This window comes from Colias croceus, chromosome 11, assembly GCF_905220415.1.
Source record: "Colias croceus chromosome 11, ilColCroc2.1".
In the NCBI taxonomy this organism is placed as follows: Eukaryota; Metazoa; Arthropoda; class Insecta; order Lepidoptera; family Pieridae; genus Colias; species Colias croceus.
The window spans coordinates 1,945,262-1,967,366 of NC_059547.1; the positions used below are offsets into that span (position 1 = coordinate 1,945,262).

Consider the following 22,105-nt stretch of genomic DNA (forward strand, 5'->3'; position numbering starts at 1 on the left):
AGACAATATTTTTAGTTTTTATAATAGGAATAGGTAGGCTATAAAATGGTGTACCTAATAAAAACTAACTGAACTAATTAATGTACTAGAAAATTAAAATGCGTTTAATTTGTATTGAGTAAGTAGATACTCAAACAAATTGCTTGATTTTTCAAAATTAAAAGAAGCTTGCATGGAATTAGCGATGCATAAATGAAAAGTAAGTAAGTGAAATATATACCTAGCTTTAAAATAAATTCATGGTAATTAAGTGATGCTAAGTTTCGATAAATTATTGTAATAGCATACCTACCTACAATCGAGAACTTTCCAATCATCTCCTGTAATCTCCCTAATTTATATATTAAATTTAAGGATCTAAATTACAAATCAGTCATCGAAATGTGTTAAGCGCTTAACAAGTATCTATTTTTATATATTTTTTTGAGTTTGTAAAACAGAAAAAATGTCGGAAAGCATTGAACCGCATTCCAACGTAAAATCGAAATTTGTATCACGTCGAGTACCAGGCTCACATACCTTGTTGGAGATCAGAGGGCGGGCGGGAGCGGGCGCCCCCCGCCGCCCCGCCCAGCATCGCCCCTCGTGTTGAACCACCTCACCACCTGCGACAGACATACAAACTTAGTATACATTTGCTTAATGGAACGCCTGCTAAAGTGAGTAATGTAAAAATGTAGTAATTTTTACGATCGATAGAGGCATTTTTTATAAGGCCATTTCGATCAAGTTAACAGCATCAAAAACCTTTTGGTAAAAAGCACTTTTTTAAAAATTCTGTTCGAATGAACCGGAGCTTATTTTAAAAACATTCCTATAGCTTTTCTACAGTTGCAGTACTATGAATTAAAATGTTCTCGCAACATTTATTTCAGTAGGATTTAAACAGGCATTCAGGATTTTCAAGAATTTTTTTGTAGAATTTTTTATAATCATTAGGAGTATTTAGCTTTTTAATATAAAATTTTTAATAAAAATGTTCCCGAGCTTAACGCGTTACAAGGGAATGCTTTTAGAACTAAACTACCGCGCTATTCATAATACTGTGCGTCGTTTGCATTTCAGACTTCCATATAATTTATATTTTCCTAGTAATACGAGCTAGTAAATCCACCAGTTAAAGTAATGTATGGGGGTTTTAGTTAATCACAGAATTTGCAAGAGGAATGCATATTCATTGATAAATTGATATGAAAAATACCTATCTGAAAAATAAACTAGACCGCATTTTAAAATCGAATATCAATAGGTATGTAGGATGTGCAAAGAATAAAATTATGTTTATGTTTGTTAAAACTAGGACACCCATTTTAATTATTTCAATAAATAAAAGGACAATTTATGTGTACCACGTGACATTATAAGTACCTAGGTAAGTAGTAGTTTAATACAATTTTAAAGTTGTTAAACAACTTAAATATGTTTCAAAACCTTTAATTAGTAATAAAGTGTACAACAATACAAATACGAGCCATTTATAATGTAATATAAACGTTAATTTCTAATGAATTCAGAAACGGTCCAGCAAAAACCTAATAAGCATACAAATGTAAAAATGCCATTTAGCACCGCATTGCGATCCTTATTTCCTGGTATGAGAGTCGAATATCGCGTTAAAAACGTGTCGGCGAAATAGACGGACAGACAAAAAGCTTATTGTGTGAAAGATGTGGAATAAATTACGATAACCCGTTCCGACGTTTTTATGTAGAATGGATTTATTTGTATGGATTTCTTTGAATCGAGCTCCAAGGGATCAGATTCTAAGGTGTGCATTAGGTTTATGGGAAGTGACACGGGGTTAATTAATTCCCATTAAATTTCCGAACCCATTCCTGCGCGAGGGCGTTCTCGTCTTTTTGTGTTTATTAAAATCTGTTTTATAACAAGCTGTTTTGTTACCATTTACTCGTAGGATTTCTTTATTGGTGCTTCACTTTTATAATTAAACAACAAAAATGTACCCTAAATTACGTTACAAATAAAATCCGTTTTAATAATGAATTTGTCGAAAACAACAGACCAATATTAACAATCAATTTTGTAATTGATTGCTAATTAGTTCGATGAAATTAAGATTAAGAATCAATTTAGACGCAATAAACGGATACAAATTATGCTGAAATACATATTTTAATTTCATATCTAGGTATCTTTAACTTGCAGGTACTATTATGAACGCTAAATTCATTATAAATGCATTAAAAATTAACTTCTTATGTAGAACACACAATCAAACCTACGATGTTTATACAATACAGATGGTGATTCAGAAACTAGTAGGTAGTACTTAAAAATTAAATGGAAACAATAAATAAATTAATTTTGCTTTATACTATTTGTAATAACTGTGTCTAATTTCCACTCCCATCTTAAACAATTTATTATACTCCCCAAATAAAAAGGACACAATTATAATACTCACGATGAAGTTAAAAGCATTTATATTTAGTATACTTTTTGTCAGCTCAAAAACTGAACGCATTGCTTGCAAGGGTCCTCAAGAGCTCCCAATTAGTCAATTTGTTAACTAAAGTTTGAATGTGACGTGCTCATTAGTGAAACAGTTAAGGTAAATGAACTATTTTGAATGCCATCAAATATTTAAAAGGACACTAAATTGTTCTCTCAATTTTTGGGGTCGCAGCAAGTTGGTATCTTTTTACAGTGTTATTAAAAAGACCTTATAATTTTTATGGTTGCCGGATCGTTCAAAACATTTTTGTAACTGGGTTTCTCTTATGTACATTAATTTAAATGTGACTTGCATAGAGAGATTTGGCTTATAATAAAATATTTAAACAGTTTGTATCAGCCGTTTTATGCCGTGGTTCTCTAATTTAAACAGGTCAGTTTCACATAGATATTAAGTGTTGTCGTTACAAACTATTGCATGGAACATACTTTATGTTTGATACAATAGATATTCTTTAAAGTAAATACAAAAACTTTTTAAGATAAAATGAAACTTTAATTTATAGTGCAAGATATCCATATTTTCATCACATTTGTAAATGGGCAACTAAGATGGGCAGCATGTTTTCCTATCTATGTAATCTTCAACTTATTACTAGAAGTGTTTTGTTATTTTATTAAATACTAGGGTATAATAAAGCAATACTTTCTTCTAGGAATACTCTTTTTCCAATTAGACGTAAGCAATCAACTCCCTAAGGCGATTTAGTGCGGCTTCTTCCCCGGAAGAGGGCGCTGCTAGGCAACCGACTTCGATGCAAAAATAAAACCTACAGTAGGAGAGATGATATTTTTAAGCTATTGCATAGCTTCTATCGCGGGCCTTCAGCGCGGGGACCAAATCGAAAAAATTCCATAACGAAAAAACCTCACGCTCCCCACTCCGACGGGCTCGGAGGTGTGGCTTGAAGGCATGCTACGCAATATAGCTTTAGCGCGGCCGCGGCAGTCCCCGAGTGCCACACGTCTTTTTTTATTATTATTCTTACTTAGTTTTTAATTAACTGTAATAAACACTTTAGTATAAGAAACACCAATAAAAAGGTCCATATCGCGTCTATAAAAAATAGCAATCACACCGAGGTTACATTTAAAACGTACGACTTTTTCAATGCCATTTACAATAACGTAATCGTATGTTCATTGATAAATTAATTAATTTAATTAAACCTTTTTGCACGGTTCTCGATGATTTTTTACATCTTTTTCAATTATCTCAAGGATTTTTTTCTTATAGGCTATACATACCGCTATGGCATACTATTAATGCTGTACACAGATGCTGTACCTAATTTAATTTTTATTACCATATTCTTATTTAAAATGTAGCAAAGGTATTTATTTCAATAGTTAACAGGTGCCCAAATAATCAAAATAACTGCCTATTAATGATCATTATTCATTAATATTAAAATGAGCCCCTTTACACGTTTCACAAACAAGCTTCAAAGGGTTTTAAAGATAACACAAGTTCCAATTAAAATAATATCCATCTGCCCGTAACTTTAAATATAGTTGGGGTGGAGTGCAACAATTAAGTAATTGCGCTAATTACAGACGTGTAAATTAACTAAACGCGAGACAATAATTGATACTGGCGCCTTTTTTATTATTCTCCTTCAATTCATGTGTTCCTGGTATTATCTTTGGAATTAGATCATATTTGCCGACTGTACCCATTTTTTGTCTGTTTTTTTCACGTTTTTATCGCAAGTAAGCAAGTAATTAATTAAACACATTTTAACAAAATCGATTGAATATTTTTTCATGACATACTTGGGTCGATCAACTTTTATTGGTCCGACGTGTACGGATCATGTCCCTGAAGGATAATTAATAAACATGAAATCATAAAGAGTTAAATTCGTTTTAATTATATTCCTTTTAATATTTTCTAGCATTATTGCGAACAATATTTTACTTGTTTTATTAATTTGTGCGTTGTTTCATGGTTGTCGAGGGACTAAATGCAATTTTCCAGTACTATCACATTTGTCCCCATGCCACAATGCATTAACAAACTTCGCATCACGAACACATACTATCACGACCATAAATACCAAATACACTCCTTGTTTCAGTACATAATTATTGACATCCAAACATACAAACCATTTTTTTTTATTGGATATAATACGATTTTCAGGCATTTTACTTTTGTCCCCATAAATCACCTACATGACACAGGTCTCACAGACAACCGTAATTTAGTTATGAAACCAAAACACATATGGCGCGGTAGATTCCTAAACAACAAGCTAAACACAATAATTAACTGTCGGGCTCAAACGCCACTTTGATTTGTATAAAATCACGGCAATAGTCGTCCGAGCGTTGTTGGTGAGTGTGGGGTGGCTTTTTTGTCAGTCCGTCAGACAACTGTGATTAAAACGTAAGTACTTGATGCATTGTTATCAATTATACTACACGAGATGAGCTTTCGTCTATATTTTAGTGTGAGCTGAGATTAATATATAAAATAACAATAGTATTTGCTTGGCGGCTCAAAATTTAAAAAATGTCCCGCGGACAACCAGTCACTTGGTCAACCAAAGTGGTTGTACCATGGACAATTTGGTTGTCCCTAGGACAATAATTATATAAAACTTATACTTTAACAGTTAAATAGTTCATGTTTTGTTTATTACTCGGCTGTTTCGGGAACACATTTTTATTACGCGATTTTATGTCTAGTTTAATTGTAATTTTAACATTTCAAAAATCAAGACGCTACTACTACAACTAAGATGTCCCCATATGAAAATCACATTATACTTCATTCATTCAGTTTTATCGAGAATCAGTTCATTTTAATTAAGTAAAATCAATAATACGATACGTAACAACCTCGCCTTAATAGTTTTTTTGTAAAAAATATCACTATTTCCGCTTTACTGAAACTTTTTTATATATGAAACATTATTTGGTTGTTCAAAAGACATCATTCGTTTCAATTTTAATAAAAATATTTCGTATTTTGGGTGTAAATAGAACAAATATCAAAATATTATTTATTATTTAATATTAGAAGAATTTGTTTTAATTCTTAAGGGAATTTAACATTTAAAAAAGTACTATTGTGTAAGTTGTCCAAAGGATATTATTTCCCGTGAATAGATCGGTTCGTGAAGTTAAATCCACAAATGTATTTAATCAACATCACTGCTGCTTATATAATCTTAATCTACGAAGAATTATCTTCTAAATGAAATAGTAAAATGCTGAAAATTAAGTAAAAAAAAAAAATACGAGAAAATTATGATCGGGACCTTTAAAAATTGATTGACCCACTTACATACCTAATTCAGATATTGAAAAAAAAACAGGCGGTGGTATTCTTTTGAGTACCTAAGAAGTATCGACTATTATTTTCATATTTTCATTTACTAAATAATAAAGAATTAATGTTCCTAATTCTCTTCAACTTAAACAATATTTAACAAGTATCAACCTAATAAAGTTTGTTCGTTGTTAATTACTTTCTAAATCATGTACTAATAACTGAATATACTTGAATATTTTGTAAAGGTCCACTTAGTCTCGCCAGACATGGGCAAATATTTACCAGGCACGCTTGCCTTCCCTTTCTGAGACACGATATAATATTTGAGGGAATAGTTGCATGGTAAATAAAGGCAATATTTTATTTTGTGTAGAGGCTTATAAGTTGAGTAGTAGTAAAAGTATCTGACCATAAAGGGCATCCTTTATTTTAATATTACAGCCGTATTACGTACGAATTTTCCTGCCTAGGTACATAGAAATAGGTAAGTATGGGAAGCCAGAATACTTACAAGAATATTAAAAACGACGTGTGGCACTCGGGGACTGCCGCGGTAAAGCATGCTATGCCTTCAAGCCACACCTCCGCCCGTCGGAGTGGCGAGCGTGAGGTTTTTTCGTTACGGAATTTCTCGATTCGGTCCCCGCGCTCAAGGCCCGCGGTAGAAGCTATGCAATAGCTTAAAAATGTTCAAATCATTTAGCATCTTGGATGCAACCTACACAGACTCGTCAGCATGATTTTAGAACACTCAATCCATACGTATCAGAAAATTGTTTTTCACTCATCTTAATAATTATATTTAAATACGTATCATAGACATTTTTCTAGTAGTTTAAGTAAGTTTATTGGATGTCAAGTTAAAATGACAATTTTCTAAGCTACTAACTATACCCACCTAAGTTACAACTAAGTACCTACTATTTGTTATAAGTACCTTTTTCTTAATTTAATTTTTCTTAATAATACATCATCTTCAAGCATATCAGGTACCTAAGTCACAGCCTAAGTTGCGTTGCTTAGTAAAACGTACCTACGTATTTTAAAAGCATAAATTATTAACATAAACACATAAAAGTAATCTAAAATAATAAAGATTATAACGAGGAGAGCTATAAAATTGTAAATTAAAACATAAAGAAGCGTATTAAGTTGATAATTAGAGGTTTCTTGCAAACATAGTATGAATTTCTATTAAGAATTATAAACTTCTCTGAACGTATTAATAAATGTGCAAAAAAGTTATTTTTTTGAGAAATTATAGAGTAGGTACTAAGCTGTTTCATAGAATCACTACATAGTATAATACAAAGTCGCTTTCTCTGTACCTATGTCCCTTTGTATGCTTAAATTTTTTAAACTACGCAACGGATTCTGATGCGGTTTTTTTAAATAGATATACTTAGTGATTGAAGAGGAAGGTTTTAGTATAGAATTTATTAGGTTTTAGATAAAGCGGGCGAAGCCGCGGGCGGTGAGCTAGTATTTAATATTCTGTAATATCTAAGCTGGTTTCAGGTAGGTACCTACTTGAATCAGTGTCCGGGAATAAGTAATCATACAAAGTTATAGTTAATGAACATAAATATACACCTAATACCTAGATGTTATTCCTGACTTCACTCGTGTTGTTGACTTGTTGTAGGTAAAGGTAGTAAAGTGTAGTAGTGTAGTAGCTTTAATGGTAAATACTTTGGTAAAGTAATGTTACAAAATACGTCGAGTAGTTTTTTTAACTAAATCCTTTGAGAAATTCCATTTAATCACCAACTTGGTGAGTAGTTTTGATCGTATTCTATACAGACACAAAGGCAGACACAGACGAACATTAGAAAAAGTGTACAGTTTTGTTTGTTTGACGCCTAAATCTCTGGAATTATGATCGAATTAATACGTAGTCTGTAGATTATTAACTTTAAACATTCTTTTTGAAAATGAATGATGATTAAAACCGCGGGATGCGGTTTGTTATTAAAAGGCGGTAAAATGAGATCTTGTAGTGTATTTAGTATTTAGTTATTTACGCTCTTCGGAGATATTTAATGAGATCGAAGCACCATTTAAAGAAAATTAAACTTCATCGGGTACGGTACTTTGACTATTTGTTATACCTTTTTCTTAATTGGGAGTTTGTCTTTTTACCTGATTGCAAAAAGAGGGTTATGTTTTTCGAGTGTATGTTTGTATGTGTGTATTTCTTTGGTACACCCTACAATCCAAATTTTTACTTATGATGTGTCGTTGTGACCATCAGAGTTATGCGGTAGTGAACTAGTGACATAGGCTTCATAAATAAGCAGTCAGATATTTTGTTTTCATAATAATAACAATTCTTGTAACGTCAGTGATTGTTTTTTAGCATTCAAGCGTTTATATGGATTCTTACGAGCGACACACGAAAAATTTAAAATTAAGCCTTTGATATACATTATACAATACAGTACAGGCTTATTCTGGAAATTGTCATTCTATCTTTTTATTAAATTTGATTTTTCGAGTCATAGAGGAAAAATATGTACCAAAATTGCTTGCAGGAACTCAGTGATTGCTTTGACTTTTAGAGGGTTGAGATTTCGAGTAATGGAAGTTTCTGTGGCCTGAAGGGAAGGGAAGAAAACATTTTCGAGTTTATATTGATTCTACTTCAATATCAAGAATGACTGAACGATTATACATATTAAACACAAAAATGAAACGACCTGAGCATGAAATTAATATGAAACATAATGTAAATAAAATTATAATAAGATTGATTGATAAAACAATCAAAACCGAAAACGGCACTGCTCACTGTGCACTGTAACTGTATCGATATTTTTTTTATTTGAAACTAGCGGTCCGCCCCGGCTTCGCCCGTGGTACATGTTTACGTTTTCTCTCCATAAGAACCATCCTAGTACTTCAAGGAGTATAATAAAAAAAGAAATATCGAAATCGGTTCAGCCGTTCTCGAGTTATGCGCTTACCAACACATTTTGCGATTCATTTTTATATTATAGAAGATATATAGTTTATTTCATACTAAATACAAAATAATATCACACTATACCCGGCGCGGCCTAAGATGATCCCTATGACAGTTCGTCTTAGTGATTGCTCGTATGATGGATCGTGTCGATACTTTACTATTTTATAGGCAAAGGCGTGGTTTGCATTCAGCCACGTCGGTAAACATGTTTTTACAAATATTATTAAATGAATTTTTAACGTCTATTATGTAAACGAAACGGTAAGTAAAACGAAAGTTTTCCAAAACATAAAAATGCACCTTATCATTTTCTCGTAATTTTTAACCCGTTTAACACAGTGTATATTATTTTATCATGAAAATGGAATCCCCCATTTAATTTTTCTAAAACTTATATTATCATAGGTAAGTAAATTAACGCGAACGGAAATTAATTAAATAATTATGCTGCGATCTTCTGTTCCATTCAATAGTGAATGAACTATAGCTTAAGCATGGAAAAAATGTGAACTCGTTTCCATTATCGAAATTTGTTTATCGATACTTTCCGCACTAGTCGATAAATGCTAGCGATGTAAGTTTTGAAGGACGTAAACGTAAAGTCAGATTGTTATAATTTCTCGTAAATGTTAAGAATTGTAATAATGCCAACGGAATATCATTGTAATGGCATAAAGCTACGTAAAAATTAATAAATGCCATTTTTAGACGCCTCCAATACGTTTCTAATTTAATGGTGACGCCATTACAAGTTTGTCTCTTGAGAATAACTGTCAGTGTCATAGGGATCATCTTAGGCCGCGCCGGGTATACAAATACTTCTAGATATTCACGCACACATGTGTAAAAATCATGCAAGTGTGTGCACTACGTCCAGACAGAATGTTTACGTAGGGGTGGCTACCCCTATGTAGTTATGCCGCCCTGGTACTCGCTGATGTAATTATCCCAAGCACGAGCCCTCTTTTAAGGGGGAGGGTAAACAAAATATTTGCTCACATATACCGAAAATAGCGGGAGATATGAAAAATTCTTTACTACATTTTTTGCCGCGCATTTATTCATACCTACATAGTTTAGGTACCTATGTAGAACCATAAAATAAAGTTTGTTCTGAATATGACCTGCTTTCAATAGTTAATAGTATCAACTATTTAAGATTCACTTTATAACTCAATTAGTATACAAGCATAACATATTATTATATTACTAGTGGTCCGCCCCGGCTTCGCCCGTGGTACCTACATGTTTAAACTATCCTATCTCTCAAGTTGGATCGAACTGCACATGGTGTGCGAATTTTATTATAATCGGTTAAGTGGTTTAGGAGTCCATTGAGGACAAACATTGTGACACGAGATTTATATATATTAAGATTTTAATAAGCAGAATTAAGATTCAACAAAGGCAATGTGACTCAATCATCTTCATAAATTCATACTTCTCTAATTATTTTTTGTCCATATCTAATATGAATTTATCTACAATACCAAACAAAAATAAATAAGAAAAACGAAATATGGTCTTGTATTCACAGCGCTCGCTTCCTAAACCCAAAATTTGAACGTCAATATTGACCACATAAGATAAGGTGTGTAAATAAGTGGTAAAGAACATTTTCACTATTTAAAATAACTTTTTGTTAACTAACTTCGATCTATCGATCTATTTCGAAACATTAAGTTTTAGTATAAAATGTTTAATAATACATTATCCAGTGTCTCTAACTTAGGGTAAGAGCGGGCAACTCCAGTCAGGAGATAATACCGGTCACTTTACTATTACATACAAAATGGTGCGCTAAATGCACACACACATGTAAACAAGGTGGCGTGATCGTTCCCGACCGCACCCCACCGACCCCCGCTCAGTTCCGATTACAAGCTGAGCTGGAGTGCACGTCGTCAGTTTTCGCGCCAATTTGATACAATTTTTCGTCCACCGAAAATAAGGAGTAGGTCTTTAATTTATCACATTAAACCAATACTTAATTGATTTCCGGACTGCTAACTAATCGAGTTTTTAATATTTAGTCTTATTTCACGCTGTTGTTTGTTTATTTTGTAAAAAAATATGATTCACAAAAATACCTTCTGTCGTCTATTGCCGGTCAAGCTGACCGGAGTTACCCGCTATAGTTTTCTATAGAAATCTGCAATCCCGCTATAGAAATCTGAGACAAGAAAGAATCTGAAAAGCAATGTTACTAAAGAAGCCACTAAAAAGCAAAGTGAGGATAAGTAAAGGCAAAGCAAACTGAACCCAAATGGAAAGAAAAAAACAGCCCACACAGTCAAAAAAAGGATTATTCAGGAGAAAAATAACACTAGCAGCAGTTCAGAATCTGATAAAGAGATGACTGACTTGCGTAAAGATGATGACACAGATATTGAAAATAATGATTCTGAAAACAAGTGTGTTCTGTGTGATGATTACGGGAGAAACAATGAACTCTGGTACAGATGTGTTATTTATGGGTTGTGGGCGCATGCTGAATGTACGGGTAGTGACACGCCTGAAAACTACATGTGTGATATATGTTTCAGAAAAGCTTGACCGGACTTAGGCTTCGCTGACCAGCTTTAAACTACGCTGACTGTCATTAAACTACGCTGACCGGCATTAGAACCGTGGTGACCGGAATTGCCTTCCATGGAGTCTAATGCCGGTCAAAGTCATTTTTTTTTCTTATGTTGATTACACCAAAAATACAATTACTATTGATCTTAATTCAAGTCATTCGTTAGAGGATGAGACTATGTTTCATTTTCGTAAAGTTTAATAAAGATAAGTTGATTATTTTATGAGTTGTTTATTTTTGTCCTTAGGTGACCGGTAATACCCGCTCTTACCCTATCTTCCATTATTATTGGTTGCCTAATTAAAACATACCGTTCCGTTTTCTTTTTCTATTTATTTTACTACGAATGTGTAGGCAGGTACATAATTTAAAAAAGGTAGGGTTTTTCTTTGTGTATTCAAAATTAAAAGATATAAACTGTTTCAATACGAATTTTATCTAAGTAATTATTTTACATACAACATACACAATTAACATCCGTGTCTATCTAAATGAAAATGTTAATACTGGTTAAATAGGCAATCTAAAAGAAATTAAAACCGGCTCAAACTAGACTGCATTATTTATCGTTTTAAATTTCGAATGGCATCTCAATGAATTAAAAAAGCAATTGAATCCAATTTACGTACCACGGGGAACTAAACCAAAGATTTTGACAAAAACGTACTGAAAAAATTTTAGGACAAAAAATGCACCGCGATAGTTCGTTGAATGCGACAAAAAATGGATGAAAAAAAATTCTCATCATAGCTACAGTGAATAGGGATAGGCATGACGCGATTGAGTTATCGATGTTTTTATTTACTTTTAACCGACATTGCCAAAGCGAGTAGTGTTTATTAATGTATGTGTATCGCTTGGATGGACTTCAGCCGGATGTGTCGTTAGATTTGCATTAATTGTGAGAGCGACACTGGGTAAATTTAAATTAATTATAGATGGTGTTTTGCGCTGTTTTTTCCCGGTTGACTTTTTTTGTTCAACCGATTATTACTTGTTTAAAGTTATGTTAAACTAGATTCTAGAAAAAAATGTAGATAAAACATATATTAATCGATTTCGATTTAATACTTCCCTAGAATCGAAAAGGCTAATTATTAATAAAACATTAAATTCTTTAACCTAAATAAAATGAAAAGCAATAAAAATCTTTTGAACCTTTGATGCTATTAAAGCTTTTGCAATGGATTCACATAAACCACGCTCAATACCAAATACATCTTACCACTTGAATACCTACACCATATTAGGCCAATAATTAATACGTCAACAAAGTATAAATTAATAATCGACATAATGATACGAATTAAATTAATCACTATTCATGGACTAAATTCCAAAATTGTTTAACAACAAATTATACAGTGAAACCAAACAAAAACGGAGTACCTATGATAATGGCTATAATTATTTAGAACATTTCCATCGCTTACTATACCAATTAGGTACACTCCGGCATAGCCGAGCGAGCACGGCGTGTCGGCCGACTCATTGGTGCATTCGTGCTATTAACTGCGATCTCGCAAGATAATTGCTTTTGTAATTTACATAACAATCACTTACTGCTGTTTTGAAATACGACGCTGCATCCACGAAAAGGACATCTTAATGATCGTTGTTGAATATTCAGAGTTTTCCAAATATGCAACTGCAACACTGATGTTAATTCAACAAGCTTTGATGCTTTGCTGCTTTCCTGGTTGTGTTTGAAGCAGCGAGGCGTTGCAACGTGTAATTACGTTTACGCATTTATCACAACAATTACGGCCACGGCTTAATAATCTCACAATAATTTAATATGAAATTATTTTATATTGTTTAATTATATCAGTGTGCGGAATGGCTGTAATCAATTAGTTCTTTTTAACATTTGCGAAAATTTCCTACGTAAAGTTTTATAAATAATACGTGAATGCGTTTATACATTGATGAATAAGAAAATCAGATTTTGTAATTTCTAAGCTGTCACGTACAAATTAAAATAAACAACAAAAACGAATCTAACACAAATCAAATATGTTGAGTTACACGAGTAACAAACGGCGCTTTCAAAAACGTTACAAAGTAAATGTATGGAATGCCACATGAAATAAATAGTGGTAAAAACAATCGAGTTGCGTAGTCACTAGCCACCAGTCGACATTCCGACCTTATCGTGATCATATCGGCGCGCATCACTAACCGTGTTTATGCCTTATAATGTTGAAAACAATGTCTTTTTGTCTAGGAACTATGGTAGCAAATATCAAAGAAAATTCTTTCGTTAATTAGAAATGGAGTAGAGTCATATTAATCTTCAACTTTACAATCGAGCGTAGACAATAGGTACATTTTTCTTAATTGTAAATGGAATGCCAAACCATAAACTATAAAAACAAAAGCCAAGTTCTACCTGATTGGATTTATTGAATTAATACACTTATCGATGGTCCCACGCACATCACTATCTTATTTTCACAGCAAGGGCGCTACCTGGCTAGGTAGGCGTTTCCAAGAACTCCGTCACTTGATATTGATAACGCGATAAGCCACAGAATAAATACGCTCCGCATTACGATTGTTGACGTACCGGTTTTGAGAACAAATTGTTCTTAAGCTTCGCGTGTTCTATGGCAATTCCTGAATTAAACACCATTTTGTGTTTATGTTGTCCTGGTTATTGTCTTCTGCTAGCAGGAGGTGGATTGTTTTCCACTTTGCTAAGTGGCGGTGACACATCCGTGACTCATTTATTGATTTTATGGGTTGCACTTGTTTTGCAATTTAACAAGATCATAAGAATATTGTGTGTGAAAATTAAACTACCTATACTTTTGAATTTATTCTTCTTTTGGCGCGATGGAGAAAAATGATGAGGGTGAATTTTTACGATGCGAGCGCACACCGACACCTAAATTTAACAGCATGAAGTTAGTTCTAGGTGGTATGTAACTATGTTCAAGTTGTATATTCTAGTATTTTTTTTTTCCATACGCCAAAGAAGTATAACTTCTAACGCGTGTACATAAGTACAAACACTCTTTTTTATAAATAAATGTTATTTCGATATTTATAAGATATTGATAAGATGGTCAATTCTAGATTTAAATAAAGTTCATCATCATCTCTGAAGTCAGAAACATTTTAAACAAAATTATCGTAATGAGTACCTAATGACATTATACAGTACACATATATGTATATAATTTATTTTTAGTTATATTCGTATAACGGTTGTTGACAAAACTTTATCGATAGAGTTAGATATTCGAAATTTATCAACCTACTTCAATCTAGTATAACGTCGTACTACGACGTATCAACCAGATTTTTAGCGCATACTGAAATAATCGAATAACCGTATGATTGCTATAAATGCGAGGCCACTCAGGGAAGGGAAAGGGAGCTAATGAGATTATCCTGCACCTGCGAGGAAGTGCACGGTTACGTCCAACTAATGGTCCTCCGTAAGTAATTCGATTTAAAAACGTTAATTATCAAAGCGAATATGGACTCCTAGTACCTTGTTTGATGTTACATACACATCTGCAGGAATAACTTAGTACCTACATATTACGTATAAAAAGCTATATCATATTGACTCACTTGTACGTAGGTATATAAAGGCTATAAAGAGAGAAACGGACATACCATAGGGACATACTGACAAGGTCACAGTATGGTTAAATCGGTTAAATTAAATATGTAGTGAATAAACGGCATTTCAAATACATTTTAAATCCAAAAGCATTAGGACATTGCAGAAGGCACTTTTATTTAACCTGAATTAATATCACTTAAAATTGGAATATCTTACATTTAGGGCCGATTTTTCAATGCCCAGATAAACAGTCTAATAACTACCCCTCGAATAGATTTATTCAATTGCTTATCTAACTCATAACGGCTCGCCTATTTTTCAATCGTGATTTATTTGATGAATAACTATCTGACCAAATATTTCCATATTGGCAGCTCTGCTCTTGGAGTGGCGAAACAAACATATTAAATTAGTCAGGTTAGAGCGGGATAGAGTCAACTTGCAATATGTCAACAACCGTCATTATGACTCACGTCAGGAGTGCATTTTAAGTTTATCTTGTGTTCTATGATTGTTGATTATTGTTTTGATTCGAGTAAAGAGTTTTGATTAAATTTGTGTTAAAATTTATATATTTTACGATGGAAACGACATAAAGTCAGCGTCCGGCAAATTTTCAATGGCATGATCATCAGTAGGTACTATCAAAAACATCAATTTCAATATGATTTTAATTGATAATTATTTTATAGAAAGAGGCTTTATTGTAAAAATTCTACGCTCTATGTTATTACATACGAAAATATCCCAAATTTGACGCGTCAGTTGTCAACTCAAACGTCTAATCGTCGAATAGCACGCTATCTGGCCGTTGGAGCAGCAGATAGATTTATTCCTCAAATAACGTAGTTATTCGATAGATAAGTCCTATTCGTCTATTGAAAAATTGAATATTTTGTTAACTGAAGAATAAAGTCTATCTAGCTGTTTATCTGGGCATTGAAAAATCGGCCCTTATAAGGCTGAAAAAAATAGGCTACTAAACTTCGAACATTATAAGAAAAGGCGCGTGCTCAAGCTTTAACATATTTATGATTCCATACTAGGATAACAGCTGTGATTCAGAGTTGTGTCACTCTGAGTCAGCGCTGATATCGGTTCCTAGAACATTGTCACAGGGCAAGTGCAGTGATAGTGTAAGAGATTTTGTTTATTCAAATACATTGTAACAAAGTACAAGTGGTGTACGAAGTCCGTTTAGATATTTTGCAAGATCAAATACCTAATCTACATAATATGTATGTAGTTGGTTTGTTTGTTTGAACGCGCTAATCTCAGGAACTACTCGATTTCAAAAATTATATATACCTACCTACCGCTGGATTAGTACTATTACAATAAGTACGCGCAAAGCCGGGGCAGACTAGTAAAATTATCTAGAAAATTGATTCTTTGGTTGAGCGCGCTCATTTCAACTAACTTAGAATTTCGCATTGAAAAATATTATAGTGTTGTATTGGATAGTCCATTAATCGAGGAAGGCTATACAATATCAACCTATGTTTCCTACGAGTTACGACTAATAGGTAACATAGGTTTTGAAAGCAGACGAAAATGCTTGTTTACTTATACCTTCCTCATAAAGCAAGACTTACGCATAGTTCTGGAAGTAGATTTACCTATTATTATCTGCATAAACAACGGAACTATAGAATTCGATTCTAATTACAACATCCCTTAACAATTTCTAATGTTATTACTTATGTAAAAGGAATTACATTAATTTTAGTATTAGTCTAAATCTACGTGTGTTTGTTTTATCGTCGTATGCGGACTCGAAAACTATATTCAATAAATTTTAAAAATTCTTTCTCCTAATGAAAGCGAACAATTATCTGTACTTATTTTGTTAATAAAATTGACCTCAAAGTTCAAACGTTAGGCATATTTTTAACATGTTTTTATTAGCTTCGTATGTTTGTTTGAAACCTCGAACCACTTCATACGAAGATATTTCAATTTAAACTTTGTAATCAAGGATCGGTAATGATACAATAATTTCAGGCAGTAGATACCTAATTATTTAGTAGGTAATCTATAACTATATACTCATAAGGAGTGAGGACAATTCTTCCATTTTCTGTATCTAATTTAAATATACGTTTTCCTTTATTTCCTCTATCATATCGTAAAAGGAAGACACGTGGAGATTTCAATTACACGCATTACTAATGTATCGCTTTCAATTTATACTGGTTTTCTATATGGATATTTTATCTACACTAATATTATAAAGAGAAAAACTTTGTTTGTTTGATTGTAATGAATAGGCTCATAAACTACTGGACCGATTTTAAAAATTCTTTCACCATTCGAAAGTTATATTATCAACGGATAATACCTATAAGCTAGGTTTTATCCAGGAAATCCCACGGGAACGGGAACTATGTGGGGTTTTCTTTGAAAAGGCGGGCGAAGCCGCAGGCGGAAAGTTAGGTAGTTAATTATATTTGAACAGAACGCGATGCTTTGCTTGCATTGAATGATAAAATAATGTAACTTCCGAAAAACGACAACCTGGGTAGGCATTAGCCGAAATGGACTTGATATTTTTGGTTAATTTTACCTACTTATAGAACAACCTACAAGGGAAGTAAATAGTAAAGTAGATCCTTATGCAAAGTCTTTTTCTCTGTCCCTATGTATGCTTAAATCTTTAAAACTAAGCAACGGATTTTGGTGCTGCTTTTTTAATAGATAGAGTGATTCTAGAGGAAGGTTTTAGTATATAGTTTATTAGGTTTTAGGCAAGGCGGGCGAAGCCGCGGGCGGAAAGCTAGTCTCTATTTAAATCTCTAACTGCTGAATGCAGCAGACGAACGATGACATATACAAGCTAACAAAACTTGAAAGGGCTATAGTAAAATTGTTAACGACATACAGCTATTTCGCGATAAATTTCGCGGGAGCTAGTTAGTTCAAATTGAACAAATGGTGTAATGAAATACACTCTTTATTTCACTGCTCTGTCTCCGAATGTCGTAATCGTTCCTATTTCATGTGAAATGGGCCAAGGTATGGAATATCGCGATTTAATTTTCATCATTATTTTCTATGAAGATTATATTTTATGAGAAATACTTGAAAATATTTTTGAGTAGTCAGAAGAGGCAAAGATGCATGCATAGGGTATCTTTTAATTTGGATAGGTACCTACATATATGTATATAATATAAAAAACGATCACTATAATGTTTCACATATTCTTATAGTTGCACAGTTAGGTATTTCTACACAAAAACGAAAAGATTAATGAATTGACAACTTTGCCTACTTATAATAAATCGGTGGGAACCTACCTACCTACCTACTTTACTTTCTTCAAAATAGAAATTTTATCTGATGTCCACAAACTTTTTCGATTGTCGAATACTTAGATTACAAAATAAAGTACAGATGGAGCATGACAACCGCCCGTCGACCTTGTCAAAGAAAATACGAAATCAAAAACAAATACGTCGCTGCACCAGTGCTATAGCGCATATAGTGTCATGCAATACGTCAAAAAGGGTTTGCAATTTTAGTAAAAAAATGCCGTCTTGTGATAATAAAATTTGTTCCCGAAAACAAAAAAAGATAAAACATCGTTTCACAGGTTTTCTGTAGATTATTTGGCTGATTTATTTCTTTAATACGAATAATAATTTTACAGATATGAAGGAATACAAAACTTCAACGTATGTTGCCAGTATTTTGAAAATGAATTTGCCATTTTTATTGGTAAAACGGTAAAATGGTTAAAGGATCTTCAGGTTAATGCTGTTGGATTTTTCGATCGTGAATGTGATTATTTGTATAGTGCACTAAAGGTTCATGATAATTATTAGATTATTTTAATAAGCATAATACATTATTTTGTTACTTTTATAAATCTTAAAAACGTCATAGTCGTTTTCGCTAGCGATTTAATTTATGTGAACTCCATGATGGATATGATGAAAATCAAATGTCCCGTATTCTCGACTAAAAACTATCGCTATTCGTATTCATATATTATTATGAAAAATAAAAAATAATATAATTATTATAGTTAATATTGAAATTTTTTTTATGTAATTTATTTAATAAAAAATTGAATACAATTATTTTGTCCATATATAACTTTAGTAGGCAGGTACTTTATGTAATAAAAGAATTTAAATAAAAATTAAAACTTGACTTCTCATTTATGTATATAGCCTACGTCACTACAGCCACTAACATAATAATTCAGATCATTGCAATGAAACCTCACAACTGAAAATCGGTCCAACGGTTTATACTGCAGGGCGTGTCAAAGAAATATTATACATACATCCATAAACTCGAAAAACATAACCCTCTTTTTTCCGTAGTCGGGGAAACATTTGGGAAATTTTTCAATATCTGGCAACATTACACGCACACAGAAGCACCGTGTACGTACAGTGCAGCGGCGAAATGACAGCACACATAGCTTTATTGAAAATGACGATAAATTATTCGGTTTAGTTCGGCAACGCTCCATCTGTCTTTTATTTTGTAATCTAAGGTCGAATATTATAAATAAAGTTACCACAGAATTTTACAATCGTTACAAAAACAAATGAAGGTTGCCATGACAACGCGGCCGAATATAACGAAATTTCAAATTGATGGTTCATTTTTACAACTCAACATTAAATACAGATCAATAAACGTCAGAGTTTAAATTAAATACTATAAAAAATCGCATAAAATTTACATATTCGTAATTTAGAAGCTATAAATCATTTGGGTCGTGATATTTTATTTAAAGCTTACATATTGCAAAGATATACATTATATAGTATCTAATATCTACCTACCTATGTATCTAAAAAACTGCTAGACTAAAATATATGATAACTAGCTGTTGCCCGCAGCATCGCTTGCGTGGAAAAGATAAGTTTTCATCTCCTATTTTACCCCTTTAGGGGATGAATTTTCTAAAATCCTTTCTTAGGGGACGCCTACGTTATGACATCTACCTGCATGCCAAATATCAGCCCGATATGTCCAGTGGTTTGGGCTGTGCGTTGATAGATCACTATATATCAATCACCTTTGAGTTTTATATTTATATAGATAGTTTTATTCTATAAATAAACTTTAAAAATAAAATACATTTATTTATTGCCACTAAATATATTGTTACACGATATTCCGTTATTTTTATTGTCCCATTCAAACAGATCGATTCATTAATTTACATTCCATTTGCTTTTCTTTTGGATTTTCTGTCTAACCTTATTACACGAAGACTTTTACCACTTTTATATTAATTGTTATACCTACTACGGATCTATAAAACTAATTTCAAGCCCAAAATCATCCAAGAAACTCTTTTTACTTTTACAATTATCGAAATACCGTCTAGGTAGGTATTCAGTTTCAATTTTTTTTTTCTATCATAATAAAATAATAAGTCATGACTGCATTACCTAACACAGTTTTCTTATATTAATTTAGATGAAATTATCCACAATACTGAATATAAATTTCCGCTATAACCTGCCCCTTGCCCCACACAGGCCAGACTTAGGAGCACACCATTACTCATCGGTCAAAAGCGCCCCAGGGAAGCGAGACAGCGTCTCGAACGTTCGAGTTTTTGTCGATCGTTTCTCGATCCAATATCGCTTGAATTGTCGAAGGGTGAGAAGTGCTTCTGTTTTATTAGGAAAAACATTTAGATAATATTAATACATACTATTGTTACTTAATAATTTCATTTCATTTCATGACAAATATTAGTTTAAGCTCTAACTGCGATCGTATGTTTTTCTTTTGTAGTATACCTAAATCCAAATAAATGATATGTTGTGCACTTATCGTTTCACAATTCTCAACAGTTACAAATTTCAAATATCACTTTTACTACGAATTGTGAATTTGTGAGAGCTATTTAAACTATTACCTAACACTGAGAGTATTTTTCAAATCAGACCCGTTATACCTAGATCCTGAGAAAAGCGCGTTCAAACAAACTCTTCAGCTTTACAACATTAGTAGGTACAAATATTTATTATCTGTATAGATTATAGTTCAAAAAATCATAGTGTGCACAACTACGCGATCGTAGGTACAACGCAATAACCTTTTCATATTACTACTTACTATACAAGACGTACGCTATTTCCTAACGTATCAAAGGCTTGGCGGTTTTTTAATCGCAAGCGAAGGAAGTAAATAAATTATAAACGGGATTTGTTAATGTCAAGATCGAATTAAACCATACATAGCGACCTTTTTCAACTGCAAATGTAATGAATTAAACATTAGTAGGTATGCAATGATCCTTGACTTTTGCCGTTTCGGTTTGTACAAATATAACTGCGAACAATTAAATATAGATACCTACTTCAAAGGCGGAGAGTTTTTGTACGAGGAGAGTGCTGTCTCTGTCTATGCTGACCGGGATAAGGACAGAATGGTTGGGATATAAAAGGCTACATATTTGTTTTCTTTAGCAATTTTTAAATGTGAGATCTTCCAGGCTACAGATTAAATTATTGATTACGAGTATACAATTTTGATACCTATCTCATACCAATTGTCTCATACAGGTAGGTAAAAGCGTAAATATTATATGGGTTAGATAACTATATAAAGTATGTATTGAAAATCTAATAAGTAGGATTTAATTTTGTAATATTGCTATGTGTCACCTGAAATGTTCGTAGAGGTAGAAGACTAGAGTAGCTTTATTGAATTCTTGTGAAAGATTTCATATCGTTTATGGCGGGAAAATATATGAAATCTTAATATATATAAATCTCGTGTCACAATGTTTGTCTTCAATGGACTCCTAAACCACTTAACCGATTATAATAAAATTCGCACACCATGTGCAGTTCGATCCAACTTGAGAGATAGGATAGTTTAAATTTCAAATCGTTTTAGAGAAAGCGGGCGAAGCCGCGGGCGGTAAGCTAGTAGGTATATAAGAATAAGTTTCTACTGAAGCTTATTCTTATAGCTCTGTACTTTAATATATTATCTTAAAGCTTTTAAGTTATTTTTAATAAGATTTATATTTTTGGTTTTATGGCATTCAAATGCTTTATAAATATAAATTTATAAAGAATAGAAAAAATTCGAATTGCTCTGGCGGGTCACGAGTGGCTGAGTTGGTCAGGCATCCGCCCCGGAATGGCGCGAAAGGATGCGGGTTCGAGTCCCGCCTCGTGATCGATTTTTTTCTATTCTTTATAAATTTATAAGATTTATAATTTAAAT

At 32.7% G+C, this 22,105-nt stretch overlaps 1 protein-coding gene across 1 annotated transcript in view; it reads right to left on the reverse strand.

Annotated features, from left to right (window-relative positions):
- LOC123695511 (protein winged eye) overlaps positions 1–22,105 on the reverse strand; it is a 102,255-nt gene that overhangs the window by 40,548 nt on the left and 39,602 nt on the right. Inside the window, exon 2 of the mRNA XM_045641386.1 lies at positions 520–605. Within this exon, the coding sequence (XP_045497342.1) occupies positions 520–577 (58 nt within the window). The 5' untranslated portion in view covers positions 578–605. The remainder of the gene's footprint in view (positions 1–519; positions 606–22,105) is intronic.